This window comes from Balaenoptera ricei, chromosome 3, assembly GCF_028023285.1.
Source record: "Balaenoptera ricei isolate mBalRic1 chromosome 3, mBalRic1.hap2, whole genome shotgun sequence".
Taxonomy (NCBI): domain Eukaryota; kingdom Metazoa; phylum Chordata; class Mammalia; order Artiodactyla; family Balaenopteridae; genus Balaenoptera; species Balaenoptera ricei.
In genome coordinates, this window is record NC_082641.1 from 36,830,929 (window position 1) to 36,856,567 (window position 25,639).

A 25,639-nucleotide genomic window follows, 5' to 3' on the forward strand; every position below is an offset into this window, starting at 1 on the left:
AATCTGATTCGTAAATTAGGGATTATAGCGGTGGGGTGAGGAGAATCACAGTGGTTTAGCAGTGACTGTGTGTTAGGCAAATTTTGCCTAAATTCCTGTGAGAATTAGGAGTACTGTGGGGCACACGCTAAATCTACCCTGACGGAGACAACTTTCTCCATTTAGAACCTTTCCTGATGACGCCTAATTAAAAATCATAAGCATCATAGGGTCATCTGGCTTTCCTGCTCTCCCCTTCCCCACCTCAGGTCCTGCCCTCATTTCGTAATTGAACCATAGCTACTGGAAAGCCTGGGGTTTTGTTTAGTAATGACAGTAACTTGGACCACTCAAGTTCCCAGCATCATTAGGTAAAGGCATCTAAAGCCCTCAGGATTGGACCACCTCCCCTCCCTCCCCACCCCACCCTTAACTGTGCTCTAAATTTTGCACCCTTTGGTAAGGTGTTTCTTGCCTTTCAGTTTCTAGTCCTGATTGAGCTTTTGGACCTCATGTGAAACTCATTTCTTGCTCTCTGGGCCCGATTTCAGTCACGCGCGCTGCTATTATCTCTACAAGGAGGCCAAGGACTTTCAGGCCTTGCACATGTTGTTCCTTCTCTTTGGAGTGCTGTCCCTGCCCTTCCCTGCCTTTTTTTTTTTTTTTAAACATCTTTATTGGAATATAATTGCTTTACAATGGTGTGTTAGTTTCTGCTTTATAACAAAGTGAATCAGTTATACATATACATATGTTCCCATATCTCTTCCCTCTTGCGTCTCCCTCCCTCCCACCCTCCCTATCCCACCCCTCTAGGTGGTCACAAAGCACCGAGCTGATCTCCCTGTGCTATTTGCCTGCTTCCCACTAGCTATCTATTTTACATTTACTTATAGTATATATAAGCCCATGCCACTCTCTCACTTCGTCCCAGCTTACCCTTCCCCCTCCCCGTGTCCTCAAGTCCATTCTCTAGTAGGTCTGTGTCTTTATTCCCTGCCTTTTGAAGTCCTACTGAGCTCAGCAGTTTCTCCAGAGTTCCTGCCGTCTCCTGCTCCGTAGTAAACACTCTTTTTTCTGCATTCATAGCATCTGCCCGTGCCTCAAATTCCAGTAGTTCTCAGTCTCACTGCCCTTTAGTTGCCCTGGCTCATCTCTGCCACGAGGGTGCTTACCAGGGAGACTTGTGTACAGCTGTGGCTCAGCAGATGTTCCTGAGCTAATGTGGGGTCCTTCCTTAGTTCTCGGTTGGTACAATCCCTTTTATTTTTCTGGTGCTATCCAAGGAAAGAAAGAACACTCTTGGATAGGAATACTGCAGAGGCTAATTTAAGACTGGGAAGCTAGCTTTCTTAAATTTTCAAAAGTAGGACACTGGCCACGTTTGCAGTTTGAGGTGTTGAGCTAGGCCTCTCAGGAGATAGAATTAGGAAGTAGTGGGAAGGTCTGTTCAGGAGTTAGAAAGTGTCCTATCAGCCAGGAGGGAAGATATTCATTGCTTGATTATAAATTATGATCCCTTAGGCCGTATATCCTTGCACCTCTTTTTAGGTATGAACCAGATTAGGGTAACAGTCCTTTTAATTTTTATCTATATCAGATAGGCTCTGTAGTATACACCCATCAAAGGAGCTTTGTGGCAATTTTGCATGACTCTGGAGAATTGGGAGGGGGTGTTTTCCCTTGATATACAAGGGCCTTACACATATGAGACCAAACCTGAGGGATCTCACAGTCTCCTGGAAAATCAACATTGGTTCTCCATTGGATGCTGCCTGTCTCTTTGAAGCCATCTTTCATATGGAGTAGAAATATAGTACAAAAGAGTAACTTTCCATAGTAATTTTCACACTTGTTCGTTTAGGCAAGAGAATAATTGATACAGCAGTATACTCTTCGTTTGTGAAATTCCGCAAAGATAATATTGTTTTGATGACTACACAAGGTTTTCCCCTAAAGTAAAGCTTTATTTTTCAGATTGTTTCTTTCATTCTGTAAACATTGTGATCTTATAGGACAGTGATAAATCAGGGATTTTCAACTATTTTTGAATTATTTAACTTTCTTTTACTGACTAATCTGACTCATCTACCATCCTCTCCTTTAAATGCATTGTATGATTGTATGGAATTTTGTAATATTTCTTGTACAGAGTTTCATTTGTTTTGAGAATTTTGAAGGACAGAGAGAAATACTTAAATGTTGCAACATCAACGGTTGGTAACCACAGGCTGTCTATACACCTCTTGGTAGCTTTCAACAGAGACAGGGCAACTTGTCATCAAGAGGAAGATGCCAAAACTGTGGAGTTTTCCGTCGTCATTATCAATCTTGACTATTTAGAGTGTGTTTGAGCACATTTAGTGAGTGACTGGGCCAAATTTAACAAATGTCCTGGTAGGAAGATTTATGGCACAGAATTATGTTCTGGTTTGGTCTGTTATTTCTCCCAAAGTACGTTGCAAGATTGGAAAGCACTGTGCTTCCCTCCGTGGCAGTCCCTGAGTTGAAAAGGATTGGGAGGCTGAGGCTGTCCTGTCTCTGGTGAAACAGCACCCGATAGATAGAGTTACAGCTACAACCAGCACTTTCCACCATGGGCATTTCTGTTCTTCCTTCTTTCCACTTTCTCTATACTTTCTTATGCCTCAGTATTAGTTAGGATGGTCTAGCTGCTAAAACAAATTCACCCAAAAGCTCAGACATTATAGAAATTTACTTCTTGCTCAGTTAGCAGTAATAGGTGGTTGACACATTGGGGGCAGCTGTCCTTCAGGTGGTCCTCTGGGGATTCAGGTACAGCAATGTTGTCATCGTTATGAGGCTGTGAAGGTCACTCAGGGCACTGTCTCCGTTCCAGCCGGCTAGAAGCAAAGGGCCGTGGCGGAGTGCGCCTGGGACGCCCAGAAGTGGCACACACCACCCCGCTCACATTTCTTTTGCTAAAGACCTAGTCACGTGGCCAAACCTAACTATGAAGGAGGCTGGGAATTGTTGTCTAACTGCGCCCCCAGGAATAAGAGAACATTGTATTAGTTTGCTAAGGGTGCCGTAACAAAATCTCACAGACTGGGGAGCTTAAACGACAGAAATTTATTTTCTCACAGTCTGGAGCCTAGAAGTCCAAGATCAAGGTGTTGGCAGGTTTGGTTTCTTTTGAGGCTTCTCTCCTGGGCGTGTAGAGGGCCTCTTCTTGCTGTATCCTCACATGGTCTTGGTGTCTTTTTTGTGTCCGCATTTTCTCTTGTTTTAAGGAAACCAGTCAGATTGGATTAGGGCCCACCCTGATGGCCTCATTTAATGTAATCATCTCTTTAAAGACTCTATCTCCAAATATAATCGTATTCTGAGTTACCGGGGGTTAGGGTTTCAACATGTGAATTTTTCTGGGGACACAATTCAGCCCATAACAAATGTGGATTTTGGTGAGGAGCTAAAAGCTTCTTTCCTCTTCCCCAGTTTTTAATTTTATCTGCTTATGTTTAATCCATTCATTGGCAATCAGATCATGGATTTAGAACCAGATACAGTAGATTCCAATTCCAGTTCCACTGCTTGACAGCTGTGGCTCTCCGAACCTCAGATTCCTCATTGCTGAAAAGGAAGTAAACCTTTTTATCTTGCAGAGTTGTTTTGAGGACTACATGAAGAAAAAAGCCCAGTGTAGGGCCTGGCACATAGAGCATTAGCATAATTGCCTTTCTTCCATTGGTGATGCCTGGCCTTGCAAATGGTATCCAGACTGAAAAACTTATTGACTGTTGCAATAGAAAGTCCAGACATTCTTGAGCATTATGTGGCATGTCAAAGATGTTCTCTGAAATCATCAGGCTTATGGATATACTCATGAAGTTACAAAAGCATTGCCATTAGATGGCAATCTAGCATGGATTTCACTGTGGAAAACCTTGGCTTAACTTGCTTTTTATCTGACTTTTCTGAAGATATCCATTTCATTAAGGCTTTTTTGTCAATCTCATTCTGACCTAAGTTTTTTTTTTTTTTTAATTTTATTTACTTATTTTTGGCTACGTTGGGTCTTCGTTGCTGCGCACGGGCTTTCTCTAGTTGTGGTGAGCAGGGGCTACTACTCTTCGTTGCAGTGCACGTGTTCTCATTGTGGTGGCTTCTCTTGTGGCAGAGCACAGGCTCTAGGCGTGTGGGCTTCAGTCGTTGTGGCGCATGGGCTTAGTTGCTCCGTGGCATGTGGGATCTTCCTGGACCAGGGATCGAACCCGTGTCTCCTGCATTGGCAGGCGGATTCTTTTTTTTTTTTTTTTTTAATCTGAGAATCGGGTCCCAGACTTAATTAGTATGTTGCAGAGCAGTTTTAAATTTATTTATTTATTTATTTATGGCTGTGTTGGGTCTTCGTTTCTGTGCGAGGGCTTTCTCTAGTTGTGGCAAGCGGGGGCCACTCTTCATCGTGGTGCGCGGGCCTCTCACTATCGCGGCCTCTCTTGTTGCGGAGCACAGGCTCCAGACGCGCAGGCTCAGTAATCGTGGCTCACGGGCCTAGTTGCTCCGCGGCATGTGGGATCTTCCCAGACCAGGGCTTGAACCCGTGTCCCCTGCATTGGCAGGCAGATTCTCAACCACTGCGCCACCAGGGAAACCCCCGGCAGGCTGATTCTTAACCACTGCACCACCAGGGAAGTCCCCTGACCTAAGTTTTCTGACATAGAAAATGAGATAAACGGCATTATTTCTCTTTTAAAAAATAACCTCCTAATTATTTTATAAACAAATGTATAATAAATATTCATTAATTTTTTAGGGATTGGTAGCTAATGTACATCTAAACATGTATTGGAGGGAAGACAAAGAACATTATAATTTATATAAGAATATTATTTAATGTATTATATATAATATATAATATATATTATATAATATATATGTTTCCTTTCTATGCTACCATTTAGGTTTGGTAGGTTGTTTTCCTTTTTTTGAGAATTCCCATAGCTTATGAAGCCATGGTAAAGCCTTGACTGATTTTGATTTTTATCTATACAGAATTTTGCAGCTATGACAGGTCAATTATTGAGGTAATCCTCAAAAAATTTTTATAAATGTGTTCTTTAATTATTAGGTAAAGGCTTGTTTTCAGGTTTCTTCTTTACATAGATCTTTAATTTCTCTTATCTGCTAAAACATGCTGTTGGCTAATCATATTTCCTATGTATTACATTTAGAAATATCTCAAGGCATCCAATTTGTAACAGTCAAGTTTTTGCCACCTGGCTTTCTCTCTGGCTCCTTATACAAATAATTAATTAGGCAGAGAAAATTTTCATCTAGTTCCAGGAATAGAACTCACATATAAAGCTTGACTGGTTAAGCTTGGGTCAGAATCTCTTTATGTTCATGAACAAAGCTATCTGTAGCCTCTCTAGTGATAACAGAGATGGAGGGATTGTATCCGTGTGTTGCTCTGTGCACCACAGGGCTGGCAGAATCAGAGACTTATTAGATCAGTGGGTCAAATGTTCAGCAGTTTTTTGCCACATCCAATCTATTACATAACCAATTATCTTTTGTTTTTCATATGTATACATATATGTATAAAAAGCCTTTTGTCCTTATCTGTAACATTTTTATAGTTTAAGACTCAATATTTTGGACTTCCCTGGTGGCGCAATTGTTAAGAATCCGCCTGCCAATGCCGGGAACACAGGTTCAAGCCCTGATCTGGGAAGATCCCACATGCCGCGGAGCAACTAAGCCCGTGTGCTACGACTACTGAGCCTGCGCTCTAGAGCCCATGAGCCACAGCTACTGAGCCCACATGACACAACTACTGAAGCCTGTGCGCCTAGAGCCCGTGCTCCACAACAAGAGAAGCCACCGCAATGAGAAACCCATGCACCGCAACGAAGAGTAGCCCCCGCTCACCGCAACTAGAGAAAGCCCGCGTGCAGCAAACAAGACCCAACACAACCAGAAAGAAAGAAAGAAAGAAGTAGACTATCATAAAGAATAGGAATGTGTTAAAAAAAAAAAGACTCAATATTTTAACCCCATCTATGATTTTGTAATTCCAAAAGAGCCTTTGGTGTGTATCGATTAGGGTGCCTTTGGCTGCCAGAAGCAAAAATTCCAACACAGTCTGCCTTAAACAAGAAAGGAGATTTGCTGGGTCGCGTAGCTGAAGGAAGCTAGTTGTTACTGGATAGGTGTGCATCGGGACCCTGCTGTGCCGCTTTGTCCTCTTTTAGCTCCGCCCTCTCTGAGTTGGTTTCATCATCAGGAGCAGATGCAGGCCTCCACTGTGCGCAGCACACATCCAGAGGGCAAGGCAAGCCGTTCTGATGGCTCCCTCTTGAAGAGCAAGGGAACTTCTTTTTCACAGGCCCTTAGCACACTTTCCCTCATTCTTATTGGCCTTGACTGGGTTACATCCCCACTTCTGAACCAATCCATGTAGGCAGGGCAATGAGCTGCCCCTCAGTTTACACCTGGATTTCTGAACTGGTCTTCAGTAGGTGCTGAGATTACCCTTAGGCCAGCCAGGCCTGCCTCTGGAGTAGTTTCAGGTCATTTCTCCTGAAGCTCATGGACTGTGTGGAGAAAATGGAAATCAAAGTAGTGACAAGAGGATGCTGGATAAACACTAGTGCTCAGTATAAAATTGTATGCTTAGAATGACATTTCATAATGTATAAATACTAAAGTTCAGAACATTTTTACATGCTCTGTTTTGCATGTAGTCAATATATAGTATTGTGTTGCATTAAAAATTATCCTTTTATTTATAGTACTTGTTCATGAGATATCTATTTTGGTTTGGAGACATATATTCTATAATTTATATTATTAATCTCTTTACTACTATACTGTTAAATATACCATGTTCTTGTTAAAGCAGAAAGTTTTTCTTTTTGCTTTGTTTTTATAAATTTATTTATTTATTTATTTATTTTTGGCTGCGTTGGGTCTTCGTTGCTGCGTGCGGGCTTTCTCTAGTTGTGGCGAGTGGGGGCTACTCTGCGTTGAGGTGCACGTGCTTCTCATTGCGGTGGCTTCTCTTGTTGCGGAGCACGGGCTCTAGGTGCACGGGCTTCAGTAGTTGTGGCACGTGGGCTCGGTAGTTGTGGCTCGCGGGCTCTAGAGCACAGGCTCAGTAGTTGTAGCGCACGGGCTTAGTTGCTCCGTGGCACGTGGGATCTTCCCGGACCAGGGCTCGAACCACGTGTCCCCTGAATTGGCAGGCGGATTCTTAGCCACTGCGCCACCAGGGAAGCCCAGAAAGTTCTTCTTGAGCCTGCTTAATTTGATGCCTTACAGGCCAGGAAGTTAGGAATTTCCCCATCTGATTAAATGCCATTGAATAATTCCAGTAAATAATGCTAAATGCTCTTTGGAATTATTATAAAATTTTGTGGTAAGCGTTTTTCATCTTGGTGTCTTGTTGTTCTTAATATTTTTAGTGGTTTCCTATTTTTCTTTATTTCCTTCTTCCTTCCTTCCTTTCTTTCTTTCTTTCTTTTTTTTTTTTTTTTTGTGTGTGTGATTAAAGTTGTTTGTGAGGGCTTGAATCTTTTTCCAGTAAGATAGAATCTGAGAATTTATTGATTTCAGATGATCATGTTAGGCCTGATTTATTCAGAGAGGTATAATATATTGCAAAACTTTCCAGTAAATCTTTAGCTGTTGAGATTTAGTCTAAGCCAAATCTCTCTTTTTTAATTTACTGTTGTAGAGAGGCCAGTGGTATATTCTTTTGCCGCATAGTGATAAGTTGTTAAAGCTATTTTTAGAAAACTAATTTTTTTCTAGAAATTTTTGAATTTACTACTTTAAAAACTGCATCTTAGTATTCGTTTAATGAGAAAACATGAGTATGAAAAGATACGATGAATTCAATCACATTTCAGAATAACTTTGTGTGAATCACAGCCATACATACATACGTCTAGAAACAGTGCACATGTGTGAGGCATTTTTTTCTGTCTATTGTCAGTTCTCGGTGCACACAGAGATTCAAGGTTGCCTTACACTAATCTATGGCACCTCTACTCACCCCAAATAATGGCCATCCCAAGCCATCCAATTGGGAAACTCTATAATTAAAACTTTTAGATGAGTGCTATAAATATCTCAGCTATTCTCCTAATAAAAATGTTCACTACTCTTTGAATGCAACTTCTTTCAGTCCTAAACTATTAGACCTTAGAGCTGTAAGTAAAGCTTTCCTTCCCCATCTAGCCTGCACATGGTAGGCACAAAGTTATTACTTGAATCAATGAATGGATGAATACTTGAATGACGACTGTGAGTGAATGATGTCCTACCATTGTCTTGGCAAAAGTATGGAAATAAACTCCCAACGGGGAGGGAACTGAGTAATCTTACCAGGAACTTAATGTCCATGAACCATAAGGAACCAAGAAATATTTCATGAAGTTGAACATCTTTCACCCACAGTTTGTATTGTGCCAGGAAATATATTAAAATTTTTTTTTTCTCCTTGTTAATTTTTTCAATCATAGTGATTTTGGGGGGAGGGTGGTTTGAAGAGATGTAACAGTCTTGGTCTTTTTGTATATCTCATCTTTTGCAGATAAATGATAAAATTAACAGAAATGAGCAGTCAAAAGGGGAAAGCCCAATTGTGCCTCTAAAAAAATACCTCTTATCTGCCTTCTTTTATTAACTCTTCTGCCTTCTACAGTCCTGTCTTGAAACACCTGATATGCTCATTTGATCTTTTATCCTTGTGTCTAGGATCTGCCCAGGGCTGTCACTGGGGTAATTATGGGACATCTCTATATGGGACATCTCTAATTAAACATTGGATATATTCTTTTCTATGTTATATATTATTAAAAAATCTGTGCACATCTTCCTGTCTGTTATCCATCCTTAGTTATGTTTCTGTCTCCCTGTATAAGTGTTTGGATTCACTCTTTGAAAGGCTGTCCTAACTGTGTAGCTTCCCTTGCTGTAGCAGGGAGGGCAGAGGATTTTGATCAGTGTTTTCAATTGGTAAGTTAACAGACTGGTTAAGGGCATTTCTAAGTTATTTTAATTCTTCTAGTGCAACTCTTTAATCTCTCTCCTCAGCTTAAAGGGGGAAACTTTAAAACTTTATGCTTTATCTGTTTATTTATTTTTATAAAAATAGTATGTGACTTTTGTTGGAAATGCAGTAAAGTACAAAGTAGAAAATAAAGATCATTTGTGATCCTTCTACTCAGTGAAAAATACTCTTAACATTTTACCATTTTCTTTCAGCCTTTTTTCCATGCATTTTTATCATGTTAGATGAAGATAAAATATCTTTCTTACTTTCTCCACTTAATATTATTATATCATAAGTTTTCTCCCTTAGCATAATAAGTCATTAAGAACTCTTCGCAAATATATTTTCATGGTTTTGTGGAATTTTCTTGTTTGAATGTACTGTATTTTATTTAACTGTTCTCCCAAAGTTAGCCTTTTCATTTATTTCCAGTTTTTGTCAATTAAAAATAATGTTCTAACATTTTTTTTTTGCTTTATTTTTGTATCTGTATTTTCATTTATTTCCCCAGGATTAATCAAACCTTAGACGTAGAATTACTGGATGAATGAATATCAATATTTTTGGCCTGTTGATACACACTTGATCTACTATGCTTTGCTGAAAGATTATACAGTTCATAATTTCATTAGCAGGTTTTCCAGCTAATTGTTTCATTTCATCAGTATTTGGATTTTGTTGACTCTTTCAGTTTGAGGGCAAAAATGTTTCTCACCCTTTGTACTCACATTTCTTTCAGTCTTACTGAGGGTGAACTTTTTTCATTTGGTTGTTACCATTCTCTTTGAGTTGGCCATTTGTATTTGCTGTTCATTTATCAATTAGTATCCTAGTGTTTTGTTTTTATTTAAATTTCTGTGAGCTTTTTATTATATTAATTTTTTGTCATGTTTATGTTTTTTTTTGAGGATAGTAATACATACCTTTTTCATATTTAAGTCTATTGACGTTTTCCTTTGTAATTTTTCCCATTGCTGTAAATTTAGGAAGTACTTTTCAATCCAAAGACAGGAGAGATATTCACCAAGGTTTTCCTTTTTTTCTTTTCTTTATGGGTTGATTCTTTTCTTTTATAATTAATTCTGACCTATAGAGTTCAGAGTTTAGTTTGAAGTAAGATATTAGGTTTGGGTAGTTTTTTTCCCCCAAAACCTAACTAATCATCTTATTCCTTTGGTTCCTTCCATTTTGTGATGCCACACTTACCTTTCATTTTTATCATAGTAGGCCATCAGGGTAAGATAGTATTTTGAAATTTCCTTCTCAGTCTTTCCCTCCCTTGACCTAATCTTTTGAGGATTTGCTCATTTGGAACTTTTATGTGCTACTCGGCTCCTCTTTTGGCTCCCTTTCTTCCCCTCTTCTGTTTTTAATTTGCATTTCTGCACTTTTCAGAATTTTCAAAAAATTAAGCCACATGTGAGTTCTTAAAGGCAGCTGCACTGTTATATTCATCATTGTATTCCCTGTAGCCCTTACTGAATTTTTAAAAGTATAACATTAAAACAAGCTCTTCTAGAACACTTGGGAGATAAGAAAAAGCACAAAGAAGGAAATCAATTATTCCTAGTCTTACTACTCAAAAGACATCCTGATATTGTTAAACATTATACCCTATAGAATTTGCTAGGAACTATATAGTATATGTAATATTTTGTGTGTGTGTGTGTCTGTGTATCTATATACGCACACACACACACACACACATACTTGAAACATTCATATATATGTATATATAAATTTTTTTTTACTGAATGGGAACATCCTATACATACTGTTTTGTTGTGTGCTTTTTTTTACTTGTAATAATTCCATGTCTTTTAAACATTCCTCTATAACTTAAGTATATTTTTTTTAACTTACCCTCCAGTTATTTGGCTATGTACTAAGTAAAATACTCTTACGTGAAAGAAAATGCTATTCTTTCAAAAGTGGTTGAACTTCAGAGTGATACTGTGGATGGAACACCTGTTATCTCTGTTATGACACAAATATGTGTGTGTGTGTGTGTGTGTGTGTGTGTGTATTTAAAGTTGTGTCAGCCACTGAAAAATTGTTTTGTGAAGGTTGAATAAGTAAAATCAAAGAAGAGAAATAGGTGGTACATCAGATGTTTGCTAGGGAGCCTAAATGGTTTTGGCCACTTGACGTCTTATAAAGTGGGCAGCATTACAGATTCAGGGTCTGATCTGTAGCTATAGATATCTCAGAAGGAAGAAGGAATCCAGAATTTCTAGGGCAGGAGAAATTAGTTCGATGCCAAATCAAACTTGTGAGGTTGATGGTCGTAAAGTTGGTGTGGTTAGAATTCAAAGGGGTTGCACCTGGATCCAAATTGGTTCTAGCCAAAAGAGTAGCTTAAGGCACGTCGACCTAAGACTGGAGGGTACAAGTAAGGTGGGAGGAAAGGCTGTGACAAACGAGAGTCTGGTTAATAAAGAAGAGGCTCTGGACAAGGGGTGGGGGTGGGTGGTGATGACAGTAAATACCTGGAAAGTACAGGTTAGCCCTTTAAATTTGCCACTTTATGGCAAATTTATGGCAGCCACGTCACCCAGAGCTTTAAATCACTGCAGTGCTGGTCAGCATGACCTTTATTTTGGGACGAGTCCTCAGATGTATGTTGTTTGCATCTCCAAATTCTCACGCTCGAGTAAAGTTTAAGTATTCAAGATACCTTTAGTGGACTACAGTGCGGGAGGGTAGAGGACAGGAATACGTAATTCCAGAGAATTTTGAGAAGTGGCGAAACTACCAGGACTAAAGGGTGTTGTCTTTGGGAAAAGATCTCCTCATTCTTGCTCTTTTTCATGGAGACTCAGAAGAGAGAACCAGAGCTTCTCGAACAAACCATTGTGGCTGGAGCAGAAGGTCCAGTGGGGCAGGAGTGAGAAGAAATGCTAAGGAGAGTGCTTCAGCCCGGGGAGAAAGGCCTTTGGCAATAGGAGGCTTAGGAGTTGGACTTGATCTTGGCAGTATAAAGTTTGCATTGAGAAAGGAGGTACACCCACATGTATCTTTACAACTTTTTTTTTCACATGTGCTACAAAAAAAGGTTGTTTTTCTTTTTTGAATCACATATATTCCAGTCAAGTAGATTGAAAAGCAGATTATTACCATGCAAATTTTACTTTGAATTGATTTCCATTTATAAAACTGACAGTGCTTTTACTAAAATTCTGTAGACACAGAGTTGAAAACTTTCAAAAGAAGAAAAAAAGATAATTAGGCTATTAACTCTCTGCTTTCCTGTGGCCAATCTCACAAGTTTATTTCCTTTTTCTTTTGGCTTAGATATTTACACTGTTTTATAAAACTTGAACAAGGTATTATGCCCACAGTGTGGACCCCTGTTGAACATATTAATTTACGTTAGCTTGAAAAATCCTTATGTTTGGTGCTTTATCCTCTATGTAAGGATTAGTAAATGATTTGTTATAAAATGTGAAATATCTCATGAGGGGCAGGCTTCATGAGAGCAGGGATCTTTTCTGTTTATCTACCAGTAAACTCTCCAGCACTAGGCATGGAGCTCGACTTACCAGAGGTGCAGAATAAGTAGTTGTTGAGTGGGAATAAAAATGTATGAGTGGTTCCTAAGATTTTTTGGAGTTGTGGTATCCTACTGTTTTCATTTCATGGCACTTCCCTGTGTCTCCTCGAAGTTATCCTGTGTTAAATTAAAGTAGATTAATATAGCATGTGGGAAAATCTGGTGACATTGGTTAAGATGATTGGAAATACTCTATTTTGTAATTCATAGATTACTATTGAATGTTCCCTTGACATTTGTGATCTTTATGAATCGTCCAATTTGGGTGCACATAGTTTCCTTACTAGCTTATTTATTATGCATTTTTTAAAAAACAGGCAAAATGTTGATCTCTTCATGAGTGGTACTGGGTGTAAACCAGTTGGAAAGAGCAGTGCTAGCTGAAATTTTCATGCTTAGCAAATGACAAGGCTTGCTCTCTGGCTAAGCGGCTCCCTCCCACCCACTGGCTTTGCAGCTCAGACTCATCCTATTTCTTCCTTAGGAGACTGACCAGTCTCACCTGTGTTATGAACTTTAGGGGGTCTCTTTGAAAGAGTTAAATTTTCAGATGTTAAATTCCTGGGTATCCAGAGACTCCTGTAATAATTAGAATATAGAGTTTTAAGAAATTACCATGTAATTTGTACTGTTTTCTTTGGTTTTATTAGGTAAAAAAGCTCCCGTTTTGTTTAGTAAAGAGATGATCGAGTCCATGAAGGAAGGTTCAGTTGTTGTGGATTTAGCTGCTGAGGCTGGCGGAAACTTTGAAACCACCAAGCCAGGAGAACTTTATGTTCATAAGGTATAGCACAAAGCTTCCTCTATGAACCTGTTCCTATATCTTTAGTGATTTGTGAGAGGGTGTTTATTGCTTTAAATATTTAGAGAAACTGAGGCCTGAAATTTTCTAAAATTAAAAATAGTCATATTTAAAGCTCCTTTTGAAATATGTATTTGTGAGTGTGTGTGTATATTTATAAAGATTTGTAATTTCAGAACTTAGCCTTGACTGAGAACTGTCCTAGAAAGAATATGGGCATTTAGTAACAGACCTTTCTGACTGTATTTTTGTTTGTTTAGGGAATTACTCACATAGGCTACACAGACCTTCCCAGCCGAATGGCCACTCAGGCCAGCACCCTGTATTCCAACAACATCACCAAGCTCCTGAAGGCCATCAGCTCTGACAAAGACAATTTTTATTTTGAAGTGAAAGATGACTTTGACTTTGGTACAATGGGTCACGTCATTAGAGGAACTGTAGTGATGAAGGTAAGTAAAGAGATCTGTTTCTCCTGTGTTTTCATTATACATTTGTTTTAGGATTTTTGTTTATGGAACGATCCTATTTTGGAATTGGGATATATTCTAATAAAGTATCGATGTGTTGGGTTTATGCCAATAAAAATTGTTTAAAAATGTAGAACAATTTAAAGAAAAATATTGCAAGATTTATATACATGTGTGACTCACCTAAAATATGCATTGCTTTTGAAAAACAGAAACAAAAAAACAGGCAAAAAACCCAGAACTGAATAAAGTAAAAATTAAATATTCCCCCCCCACCTATCTGCTTTTAAGTTTGTTCTGTATTCTTCCTTATATGTTCTATACACATACTAATTGTACATCTATGTATGTATGCATGACACAGACATTATATATTTATATACATGTGTGTTATATATTTATATAAAGTGATGTTATAAATTATGTGAATTTCTATATTTATTTAAAATTATTTTTCAGAGAAGAGTTTTTCCCCAACACTGGATTGACTTCAAAAAGTGCTATTTTTCTAATTTCTGTTAGGATGGCGAAGTGATCTTCCCTGCTCCCACGCCGAAAAATATTCCTCAAGGTGCCCCAGTAAAACAGAAGACAGTGGCTGAGCTGGAGGCTGAAAAAGCAGCTACGGTCACGCCCTTCAGGAAGACGATGACATCAGCTTCTGCATATACAGCAGGTGAGGGTCCCATCTATGAAGATTTAGTCCAAATTCTTTGAACTTTGTGAGTAACGTATTAATTGTCAAAATTAGTAAATGAAATGCTGTTGTCCTTTGTTGGATTCCATCAGGACTTGGGCCTGTTAGAAGCAATTTTCACATACATGTCATCTGTCCACCTCTGTGGACGTGGAGACTGCATTGTATACCCTCAGAGATGCAGGCACTGGGATAAATGCTGGATTGAATGAGTATGAAATAATACATAGGCTGTTAATACTTTTCTTTTATAGAAAACATTTAAAATATAATCGTTAATATTTTTCTATATATCAAATGAGTATTGATGTATGTCAGATTGTGTTGGTGTTAAGTGCATGTAAATGTGGTTATTGGTTTATTTTTTGTGGTTTATAAAACATCACTTGTGATTATCTACACCTCTGGGTAAGACTGGGGAACCAAATATTTGCATTGAAGAATAAACAGTAAGTTATTCACCTAGTAAAAAAAAATTCAATTTTTAAATTTTTATCTCTGTCTTTACAATTTAACATAGATTCTTTGTTTTCTAATTCACCTTCATGAAGGCAGTAAAGAATTATCGTAAAATAATGATAAATATTCATTCTGGCTATGAACTGTTAGAGTCTGAAATATGGATATTTGATTTTAAATTGGTTTCTGTCTCATAGAATGAATTAAAAATGTTTAGATTTGCTTAGAGCCAAAATAAAAACAAAACAAAAGCAAACTATAAAGAATAAGGACCAGTACAAAGCACACAGAATTCTTGTAGCCTCAGCATTCTCCAAATTCCCATGTGAGTCCAGATGTTTTAAAGCTAAATATGTAACTCTCCTTGAATAAAGAGCAAGTCTCAGCAAAATGACTGAAAAAGCCTTTAGTTGCGAACATTGTGAATAGATGGAGCAGTGTCCCTATTTGCTCTTACTTGTTAAAAAAAAAGAAACCGTATTACTGTATTGTGCATGGAGAGTACTGTCAGCAGGGTTGTAAATTTCCATTTCTCTTTACAATTCATAAGGAAATGTAGTGAGGCACGAATGATGATTTATTTTTCTAGGTTTCTCTTATGTTTATTGAGTCAAGATTTATTGCATTTTAATAGATGTAACATTGGCATATTCCAGTGAATAAAAGGATGGCCTTATATTTGTTTTTCTGTACCCTAAAACTTCCTCCTTTATAATAAAACCAAGTGTTTTTCTTGTGTATATGTTAGGAATCTATTTGACTAGCATTCTTCAAAGAATGTGATTTGCTTTTTTTCCCTTTTCTTTTTTTCTCTGTTTTTCTTTTCTATTTCCTGTGTTATACAAACTAAATATAGCACATTTGAAATTACTGAATGTATTATAGAAAAGACTTTAGTTTATTAAATAGTTAAAAAGAAAACCTGGGGCTTCTCTGGTGGCGCAGTGGTTAAGAATCCACCTGCCAATGCAGGGGACACGGGTTCGAGCCCTGGTCTGGGAAGATCCCACATGCTGCGGAGCAACTAAACCCATGCACCACAACTACTGAGCCTGCTCTCTAGAGCCCACAAGCCACAGCTACTGAGCCCGTGTGCTACAGCTACTGAAGCCCACACACCTAGAGCCCGTGCTCCGCAACAAGAGAAGCCACTGCAATGAGAAACCCGCGCACCGCAACAAAGAGTAGGCCCTGTTCACCGCAACTAGAGAAAGCCCTCATGCAGCAACGAAGACCCAACGCAGCCAAAAATAAATAAATTTATTAAAAAAAAAAGAAAAGAAAACCTTCAGATGTGGGATTTCTATCTTAGATGCCCAACACAACTGAGTGCAGGTTATGGTAATTTAGTGCTTCTGAACTAATGTGGGCATTTAATGAGTGCTAGGTATTGTGCTAAAACACTTCACGTGCCTTAACTCATTTATTCCTTATAAGTACTCAGTAAAGTGGGCATATTATTATTTTCTTTTTCCAGATGAAGACAGAGAGGGTTAATAATTTTACAGATGAGGGTACTGGAGCACGGAGAGGTTGAGTAACTTGCCTGAGATCACACAGCTGACAGGCAGTAGAGCCAGGATTTGAACCAGGCAGTCTGGCTTAAGAAAACATGTCCTTAAATATAACCCTGCACAGCCCTTCTCTGATGTTTAACTGAAACACAAAACAATATTCTGTCTAACTCTCCCTCCAGATGGTTAACAGGCCATCCATTGGAACCCTGGAAATCTTGTATGTGGGTAGGAAAATAAAAATTAAAACTACAGAGACTTCCCTGGTGGTCCAGTGGTTAAGACTGCGTGCTTCCACTGCAGGGGGCACTGGTTCAGTCCCTGGTTGGGGAACTAAGATCTCACATGCTGTGTGGGGCAGCGAAAAAAATTAAAAAATTAAAAAAAAAATTTAAAACTACAGTCTTATTGACTGATTTAAAGTAAAATGAATGTCAACTGCTAATGTTCCAGCTATGCCACTTATAAAGAAATAGTTTATATCAAGGGATAAGAGTACCTTATTCAAAAAAGTTAAATTCCAGCTTCCTGGTCACCCATTATCATTTGGTTTTCACTGACCACTAGGTAACCCTTTCCTCTGTTGCAGAACAGCCATCCACATGTTTGCTATTAGGAAAGGCGATAATTAAAGATGTATGTTGAGAGCTGACTGTTTGTATTCTGCACATTCTTAATTTAATTCGCTTTTTTTTTTCCTTTTCTTTGTAAATTCCTGTTTGCTGACTTAGTGTTGAGGCTGGAGCTGACTGCCCTGGCCAGCAGTCCAGTCCAGATTCAGGAGCAATTGCAAAACTTCTGTCCCGGGTGGGTGGAAGCCATATGTTTTGGGGAGGTGCTGGAGTGAATGAAATCCTTCCTACTCTCTTAAAATCCTTCTTCCTCAGCCAAATCTGAGAGTGACATGAACTTGGCCTCACAGAAGTCTGTCTTATAAAGGTTGTGTGTTGCCCAAGTAGAAAATGCTTTGGTAGATCCTTTATAGGCCTATAATTCTGGAATAAAAACACTTGTATAAACACATGTGGCACTGTCAGTGAAAGTTAAAACGGGGAAGAGGACAAGTTATACAGAGGAAAGTGTGCAAATTGTTATTAAGGTGACTCATAAATTTTACTAGATGTTTAAAATTTATTTTATTTTGGGGAGTGGTGGTCAGGAAGTTGAATTTTGTTCGCAATACCTTTAACTCCCTTTCACCACCCCCCTTCCCAGTCATGGAACATCTCAAAAAAATCTCATTATTGGCAAGGGTGTGGAATTTTAAAGCATTGACTATCCCACATGTTTGTTTGTGTGTGGGTGTGTGTGTGCTTTTAATCCTCCCGAGATAATTGGATGTGAACTCACACTCTTTCCTCTCTTTCTCTAGGTCTCACTGGGATACTGGGTTTGGGCATTGCGGCTCCCAATTTAGCCTTTTCCCAGATGGTGACCACTTTTGGCTTGGCTGGCATTGTGGGCTACCACACTGTCTGGGGAGTGACCCCCGCTCTCCACTCACCACTGATGTCTGTGACTAATGCAATCTCAGGTTTGTTCGCCTCTTGTTTTCCCTCAGTTTAGGTTTTCAAGGGCTTATTCAACTCTAGGAGTGCTTTCCATGAGGTTTATAAAGTCTGTGTTTTCCAAATTGTAGGGCTTGGCATCTTGGTGGTTGCAGTGACTTGGGCTTCCAGAGGGTGCAGGGGTAGGGTTGGAAGTGAGAGGCCAATGGAGTGTGTCATACCTTTGGGCTGCTCCCATTTCAGGCAGTGCAGAGCTACTGTTCCTTCTTTCAGTTATGATTTCCTTTAAAGAAGGGATTCCTCTGATAAAATTTGGAAACTGTTTCACAGCAGCAGCATGGTCCATGCAACAGTCCGCACAGCTATGTGGACAGATGTGGGAGCTGCTGTGGCTTGGAAACCTCATGGCCCCAGTGGGCGTCTCTTGCACAGGCATGGCTTTCAGGATCTCCACCGGGAACGGGTCCAATTCCAAGAAGTACTATGCTCAGGAAAGGCCAAAGCTATGGGCTTTCACCATCATATATTTATAGTTCATGCATAGTATTTTCCAGTTCTGTAACCACCAGAGGTCCCTTTGCTCCATAAACAATGTTGTCTAATAACAATATTGATTTATATCTTTATCAGGGGAACAGAGCTAGAAAGTAAAGGTTAAAATTATTATGCAAAAGGAGAAAATGTTTTGGTAACTCTTTGCCCACAAAAGTACTTCAGTGAGAATGTGTGTGAGAACTTTCTCCGTTATGATGCATGTGCTTGTGAGGTCTTTCAGCGATGACATTTGATTTGGCAGCATGGCTATTAGCTACTGTTTACCGTATCCATGCTTTCTTCCCAGGGTTGACCGCAGTTGGTGGGTTGGTGCTGATGGGAGGACATTTGTATCCTTCCACAACTTCTCAGGGCCTCGCTGCTCTTGCTGCATTCATATCCTCAGTCAACATTGCAGGTATGAGGACGGTGAAAGAACCCAGAGTGCGATTTTTAGTGGAGACACGAGAAGCAAATATAAATCAATATAAAACAAACATTCTGATTTTAAGAATTTAATCGTGCCTTTAAAAAATGTTTCACTCAGATTATAAATGCTCTGTGTGAAGGAAAATTAGTTATTTTGCCCATTGGTAAGTTTTAGAAACTATTTGATAAGAGAACACCCCTCCCCCCTGAATGCCCCAAAGGTTAACTACAATGCCTACAGGTTAACTGGAAAGTTATTGAATGCATAGTTTTGAATTAAGCTGACTTAGAGCTATCACCATAGTATCTTTAAATGGGTATAATTTTAGATAAAACTTTAGCCTTTTGCCTTATCCTGGCCTGTGTTCCTGAAAACTGAAAGCCTAGCATATCACTTGTATATGAAACTCATTCGATGATATTTTGTAGCTATAAATTCTTTAATGTGTCCAAACAGACGTGGTGCCCGTTGATATGGTATTTTTTCTTTTATCACTTATTATAGGGTTTAACAAACAGAATAACCTATTAGAAGAAAAACACTGGCCTTTGATCGTTTGCATTCCCGAGCTGTTTGAATGGCTGTTTATTTTTAGTCATGCAGAAATAGTTGGTTTTGTACTCTGATAGCAAATTTTCTTCCTGAATGTATTAAGGGTTCCTCCCTTCAGTGTAACTGGCTTGAATAATAGAATAACTTCAATTTTGAGGTTCTAAAATGTTACTTAAAATGATATTTATTCCTAGATGATAAAGATGTACTTAAAATAGAAAAATTGTAGCCCTTTAAAAATTATGTTGCTCAATGAGATACCTCTTTCTGTTTCATATTTACTTGGATAAGGTGGCTTTCTGGTGACTCAGAGAATGCTGGACATGTTCAAGCGTCCCACCGACCCCCCAGAATACAATTACCTGTATCTGCTCCCTGCTGGTACCTTTGTTGGAGGATATTTAGCTGCCCTCTACAGTGGTTATAACATTGAACAAGTAAGAGTCTCATTTGAAAGCTTTTATTTTTGTTCTGTGTCTTCATCCCAGGTAGACTTAACATTATCATTACCAAAATTCAAATTCTGTCAAGCAAATACGACAATAACTTTTGAAACATCTTGGTCAAATACAGCATTCTCATCCTCTAAGAATCAGGACCTTGGATTCTAGAGGCAGATTTGCCTGCTAAGTCTGCAAGGATGGGTTTACCTGTTTGTCCCTAAGTTTTTCCACATGTACAAAGAGGCAAGAAGTTTATTAGTACCCTTTTTATGTATCTGGCTGGATTGTTGTAGGGATACAATGAAATAATCAGTAAAAAATTTGAAAAAATTTTTATTATTAGATATTATTAGTCCTTTTCCTACTTACTTTCTTCCCCTATGGATCCAGGAGATGTTATGCCAGTGCATTTAACAAAGATAATTTAAAAATGCATGCTGTATAGAGAAACAGAAATAATCAAGTTGAACTTTGAAAGTTCCATGTCTAAATATAATTTGTAATAGAGACTCAACTTTGTTCCAAACTCAGTCATACCTTTCTTTTCAATGACTATTTCAGCCTCTCTGACAGCTGAAAAATCATGTCTCCTTTGGTTTCTGCTATTTCTAACGTGTAGTATTTGTTGAATGAACACAATCTTTTTTGATAAGAGTTAGAACCGTGAGTCAGGGAGACTTAGGTCTGCATCCCAGATTTGCTATTTACTGATCTTTTGCCCTTAGAAAAATTACGTAGCCTCTTTAAGCATCGGTTTCCTCTTTTATAAAACGAGGATGATGATTCTTTCCTCCTGTGACTCTCATGGGACTGAGTTACAGCATAAATAAAGTATACAGCACGGTCTCTGACACTTACAACCTCAGGGGTTGGCGCCCTTATAGCATTAGGTCAGGTCTAGATCCCATAACAACTCTATTTAAATTTAGGTACTTTTATATGCATTTGTATGCTATCAAGTCCAGAAGAAGCCAATGTACATAAATGGTATAATTGCAAGTACAATTTAAAGTATTTAATATGGTAATATCCTTAATGGATAGGAAAATACATTGAAATATTAAAAAAAAGAGCTCATATTGGTCCTTCTATTGTATGAATTTAAAATTGTCCTCAGAGAATCATGTTTCCTCAAGAGGAGTTCTCCTTAAGCTAGTAGACTGAAGGTTTTGATAATCTCTCTCTCTCTCTCTTCCCTTTCCTTTGAAAAGATTGTGTACCTGGGCTCCGGCCTGTGCTGTGTTGGTGCCCTGGCCGGGCTTTCCACCCAGGGAACTGCGCGTCTTGGCAATGCATTGGGCATGATTGGGGTGGCTGGAGGCCTGGCAGCCACCCTTGGAGGCCTAAAACCGTGCCCAGAATTGTTAGCTCAGATGTCTGGAGCAATGGCTTTGGGCGGTACCATTGGTAAGCACTTGTGGGTTTCTGCCTTTATGTTAAGTCCATGCCCTTTGAACACCTGACGGCAGTTAGGCTCAGAGATTTAAGAATACCTTTTTTAGGAGTAAGAACTTTTTAATTGCACTTCAGTTTCTGAATATACATATTTCTGTTGGAGGCCCATATTGATGAAGGAATTAAATTGCCTTAATGGAAGTTCCTTCAGTAAATATTCTTTTGGCAAAAAGTCATCACAGTTGGTATAATTCTCATTCAGAAGTAAACATTTTAAAACACTGAGTAATATCAACTGTGTCCAAAGAGTCGGCTGAGAAATGCCTTGTGCTCAGTTCTTGTTTTCCTTTATTGACTCTGTCCAGTTAGCCAATAATAGAACAGGGAATTGGAATACTTATATGGGTACCATCTATAGGCTCATCTTTTATTCGGCTGGGTATAAATAACAGCAGAAGATTCTGCTTCAGAGACCTGTTAAAAACGTGAAAAACACGTGCCAGCAGAAAAAACACTCTTTTAGTCTTATTCAGTGGTGTGCTGGGGGTGGTTGGTAAATTTTCAAGAATCTTTCGAGCTGGTTATTAAACACAGCTATTATCAAAAATTAAATTATATAAACTTAAAATTAAATAAATTAGAAACAAAGGTAATAATCCTAAACACTCATGACTTTCTAATGAATTCACTAGCTTTTATTATCTCTTCTTTTGAGATTATCCATGTGTCTTGTGTCTGTGTGGTAGAAATACTGTGTAATGATGGGCTTCTGTACATCTCTTCCTGAATCCATATTTAATGACATCATGTTGGTAGCTTGAGAGCAGCCATGGCCGTTGTATTTACACCATGGAAATCAACAAACGCTACGAATCTGAGTTTCATTTATTGTTTTGTTCATTGTCCAGACCTAATAAAGTGATGGAGAAAATATGAATAATGCAAGCTTAAACTTAAAAGTGTGTTTTGTCATTACACTGTGAATTGCACAAAAAAAATTGAGCAAATATTCTTCAAGTACTTGGAAACTATTATCAGATTCAGCAAAATTGCCACTTACATGATTGACAGTGAGTGAAGTTCTTATATACATCTTGTTGTTTCACTCTCGTCTTACTCGTTAGAGTAAACAAAAATCTCAACCAACATTCATGTGGGAACCACACTCATTCATCAGTTGCAAACACTAGGTTGGCTACAGATACCAGAGTTTGGTAACATTCTGTGAAAGTCAATTGGCTATATGAAACTTACAGTAAAGAGTATTGTATATATTTTTATTGTTTGAAAATTGTGTGCTACATACATTTTTATGAGTAAAAACTCACGTATGTATTTACACACGCACGTTTTTATTCTGAGGGGCTGGTGGTTAAATACTTACCAAGCACAGCATTAGCTTTACGTCTCCTTTTATACTTACCTGGGAAAGCTGTGCATCCTTTCTTGACAGTCCCTGGAAAAGCACTTGAAGGAAAATGCTTGTGCTGTAGGTTCATGGCGGGACAGCCTTTAGGCATGGTCTTTGCAAATGTTGTGAGCCCCAGCCCTTCTATTCCCCCGCCTGTAGCCAGGCAGCTCCTTCAGAGTCTCCTGATTTGGTTATTTACTACTCAGATATTTGCATTTCATTACCTTTGGACTTGGCTCCCATCCACTCACCTGAAAACCTAGACCTTCTTCATATTCCAGTTGTTCCTTGTGTGCTCAGGGGCAAATGTTGGCTGATAGGGAAGAGAGCCTGGGTTATTCATGCAGTGGGGAGAATTTAAGGGGTTTAGCTGGAGCTTTAAGTAATCTGAAGAAGCGTTAGTCCGGGGGAGTGTTCAAAGGTTGTAAGAAACGTTGATGCTATGTGTTTGGGTTCTTTGGAGTTGGGCATTGGTGAGGTGTGTTAAAAGAGCCTGCTATTTGAAAGGGTATTTAAGCCAGTGTTCTTGCCTGAATGGTCCCTGTAAGAGAATATTTTGCCAGGAAGCAGATAAATACTTATTAATGACAATGATGAATAACCTTAAGTGGCCCGTTTTTAAATTGAGGTATAATTAACATATTATACTAGTTTTAGATGTATATAATAATTTGATATTTATATATATAGATTGCAAAGTGATCACCACAATAAGTCTAGTTAACATTCGTCACCATACATAGTTAAAATTTTTTTTCTTGTGATGAGAACTTTTAAGATCTACTCTCTTAGCAACTTTCAAATATGCAATACAGCTTTATTAGCTATCGTCACCATGCTGTACATTCCATCTCCAGGACTATTTGTTTTATAACTGGAAGTTTGTACCTTCTGACCCCCTTCACCCATTTTGCCCACCCCCCCCCCTTCCCACCTCCCGCCTCTGGCAACCACCAATCTGTTCTCTGTATCTATGAGCTTGTTTTTTTGTTTGTTTGTTTGTTTTTTCAGATTCCACATATAAGTGAGATCCAATGGTATTTGCCTTTCTCTGTCTGACTTACTTCACTTAGCATAATGCCCTCAAGGTCCATCCATGGCAAGATTTCCTTCTTTTTTATGGCTGAATAATATTCAAGTGTGGTCTTTATTGGGTTGTTTCTCAAAGGTCTGTCAAGTTTTAATTTCTCTTTGACTTTCACTTTCCAACAGGATTGACAATTGCGAAACGCATCCAGATTTCTGATTTACCTCAGTTAGTTGCTGCTTTCCACAGTTTAGTGGGCTTGGCAGCTGTGCTTACGTGCATAGCTGAGTACATTGTAGAATATCCACATTTCGCTACGGATGCAGCAGCTAATCTTACCAAGACCGTGGCCTACCTCGGTACTTACATCGGTGGTGTCACGTTTAGTGGTTCTCTTGTTGCCTATGGAAAATTGCAGGGTAAGTGATTCAGTATAACATAGAGGTAAATATCTATTATTTAGGGTGTTTAGGGGTCCATTTCAATTTCAGAAAATAGCTTAGTAGTAGAACCTGTTAGGTGAAGAGTATTTGTATGACATTATGAAAGTTTTTTTTTTCTCCATAAAGATGGCTTCTCTTTATTGATCCTTACAAATCTCACAAAGCTTTGAAGCCGTGTCTTCTGCAGAGAGCTAGTGAGGTAGACTAATGCACAGAAATTCACATAGAGGGACTAGTTGACATTTGATAATATGTATGAACAAAATAACGTCTTTATAATCCTTGGTTAGAGATGCCGGTGTAGTGTTCACAGAAATGATTTATACATTTTCCAGAATAGAGAGAGGCTTATTGAATAAATTTGTGTGATTAGTATACAGTACTTACTTTTTTTTTTTTTTTTTTTAAAGACTATTTTTCGAGGGGATGTTTTTTTTTTTTTAATAGCTACTTTATTATTTATTTATTTATTTTTGTTTGTGTTTGGGTCTTCGGTTCGTGCGAGGGCTTTCTCTAGTTGCGGCAAGCGGGGGCCACTCTTCATCACGGTGCGGGGACCGCTCTTCATTGCGGTGCGCGGGCCTTTTCACTATCGCGGCCCCTCCCGTTGCGGGGCACAGGCTCCAGACGCGCAGGCTCAGTAGTTGTGGCTCACGGGTCCAGCTGCTCCGTGGCATGTGGGATCTTCCCAGACCAGGGCTCGAACCCGTGTCCCCTGCATTAGCAGGCAGATTCTCAACCACTGCGCCACCAGGGAAGCCCAGTACTTACTTTTAAAACAAATACACATTTTAGGGGGCTAACCTGGCAGCTTTTGCTACTGCTGAAGCCAATCATGAAAGTAGAAGTGGACGGGAAAACCTCACATAGCTGCTTTCAGTGTTTTCATAAAAAAGCAAGTCTCTAGAGAAACTAGTTTGTGATTTAAAAACCTGGTCTTGTCTCTCAGTAATCAAGTCATTAGAATTAAGTGGGGGAACTTCCGTGAAACTTAAAAATCACAAAAGAACTTAAAGCCTACGATAGTCTCGTCTCACGCTTTGTCTTTATTATTTTATTTTTTTATGGAGCTTATATTCTTGGGGAGGAGACAGTCAAAAAGGAAGGTAAACCAAAAAATAAATAAAACAGCAGTGGCAACTTTTACAAAAGAAACAAAAAGGGGCTAAAAAAAGGAGAAGATGTACCATAAGTAAGATGTTAGTTCATGCTTTGTCTTTAGAACCAATTAACAAACAAGGACCCTCTCCCTTGGGCTCAGTTGATAGAATCAGAAAGGCTAATGTTCTAGGACTCTGTTTTGACATTTTCAATAAATAAAACCACACTTAACTTCTGTATTGGTCATATGGGGAAAAAAAAAAAATCACTTTTCATGGTTCCATGACAAAGAGTAA

At 38.8% G+C, this 25,639-nt stretch overlaps 1 protein-coding gene across 4 annotated transcripts in view; it reads left to right on the forward strand.

Annotated features, from left to right (window-relative positions):
* The window catches only part of NNT (nicotinamide nucleotide transhydrogenase), a 97,279-nt gene that overhangs the window by 35,107 nt on the left and 36,533 nt on the right, over positions 1-25,639 (forward strand). For all 4 annotated transcript variants that reach the window (XM_059916353.1, XM_059916356.1, XM_059916354.1 and 1 more), the window contains exons 8-15: positions 13,208-13,341; positions 13,620-13,811; positions 14,352-14,505; positions 17,872-18,033; positions 18,849-18,959; positions 19,815-19,960; positions 21,178-21,373; positions 23,985-24,218. In XM_059916353.1, coding sequence (XP_059772336.1) covers positions 13,208-13,341; positions 13,620-13,811; positions 14,352-14,505; positions 17,872-18,033; positions 18,849-18,959; positions 19,815-19,960; positions 21,178-21,373; positions 23,985-24,218 — 1,329 coding nt within the window. The remainder of the gene's footprint in view (positions 1-13,207; positions 13,342-13,619; positions 13,812-14,351; positions 14,506-17,871; positions 18,034-18,848; positions 18,960-19,814; positions 19,961-21,177; positions 21,374-23,984; positions 24,219-25,639) is intronic.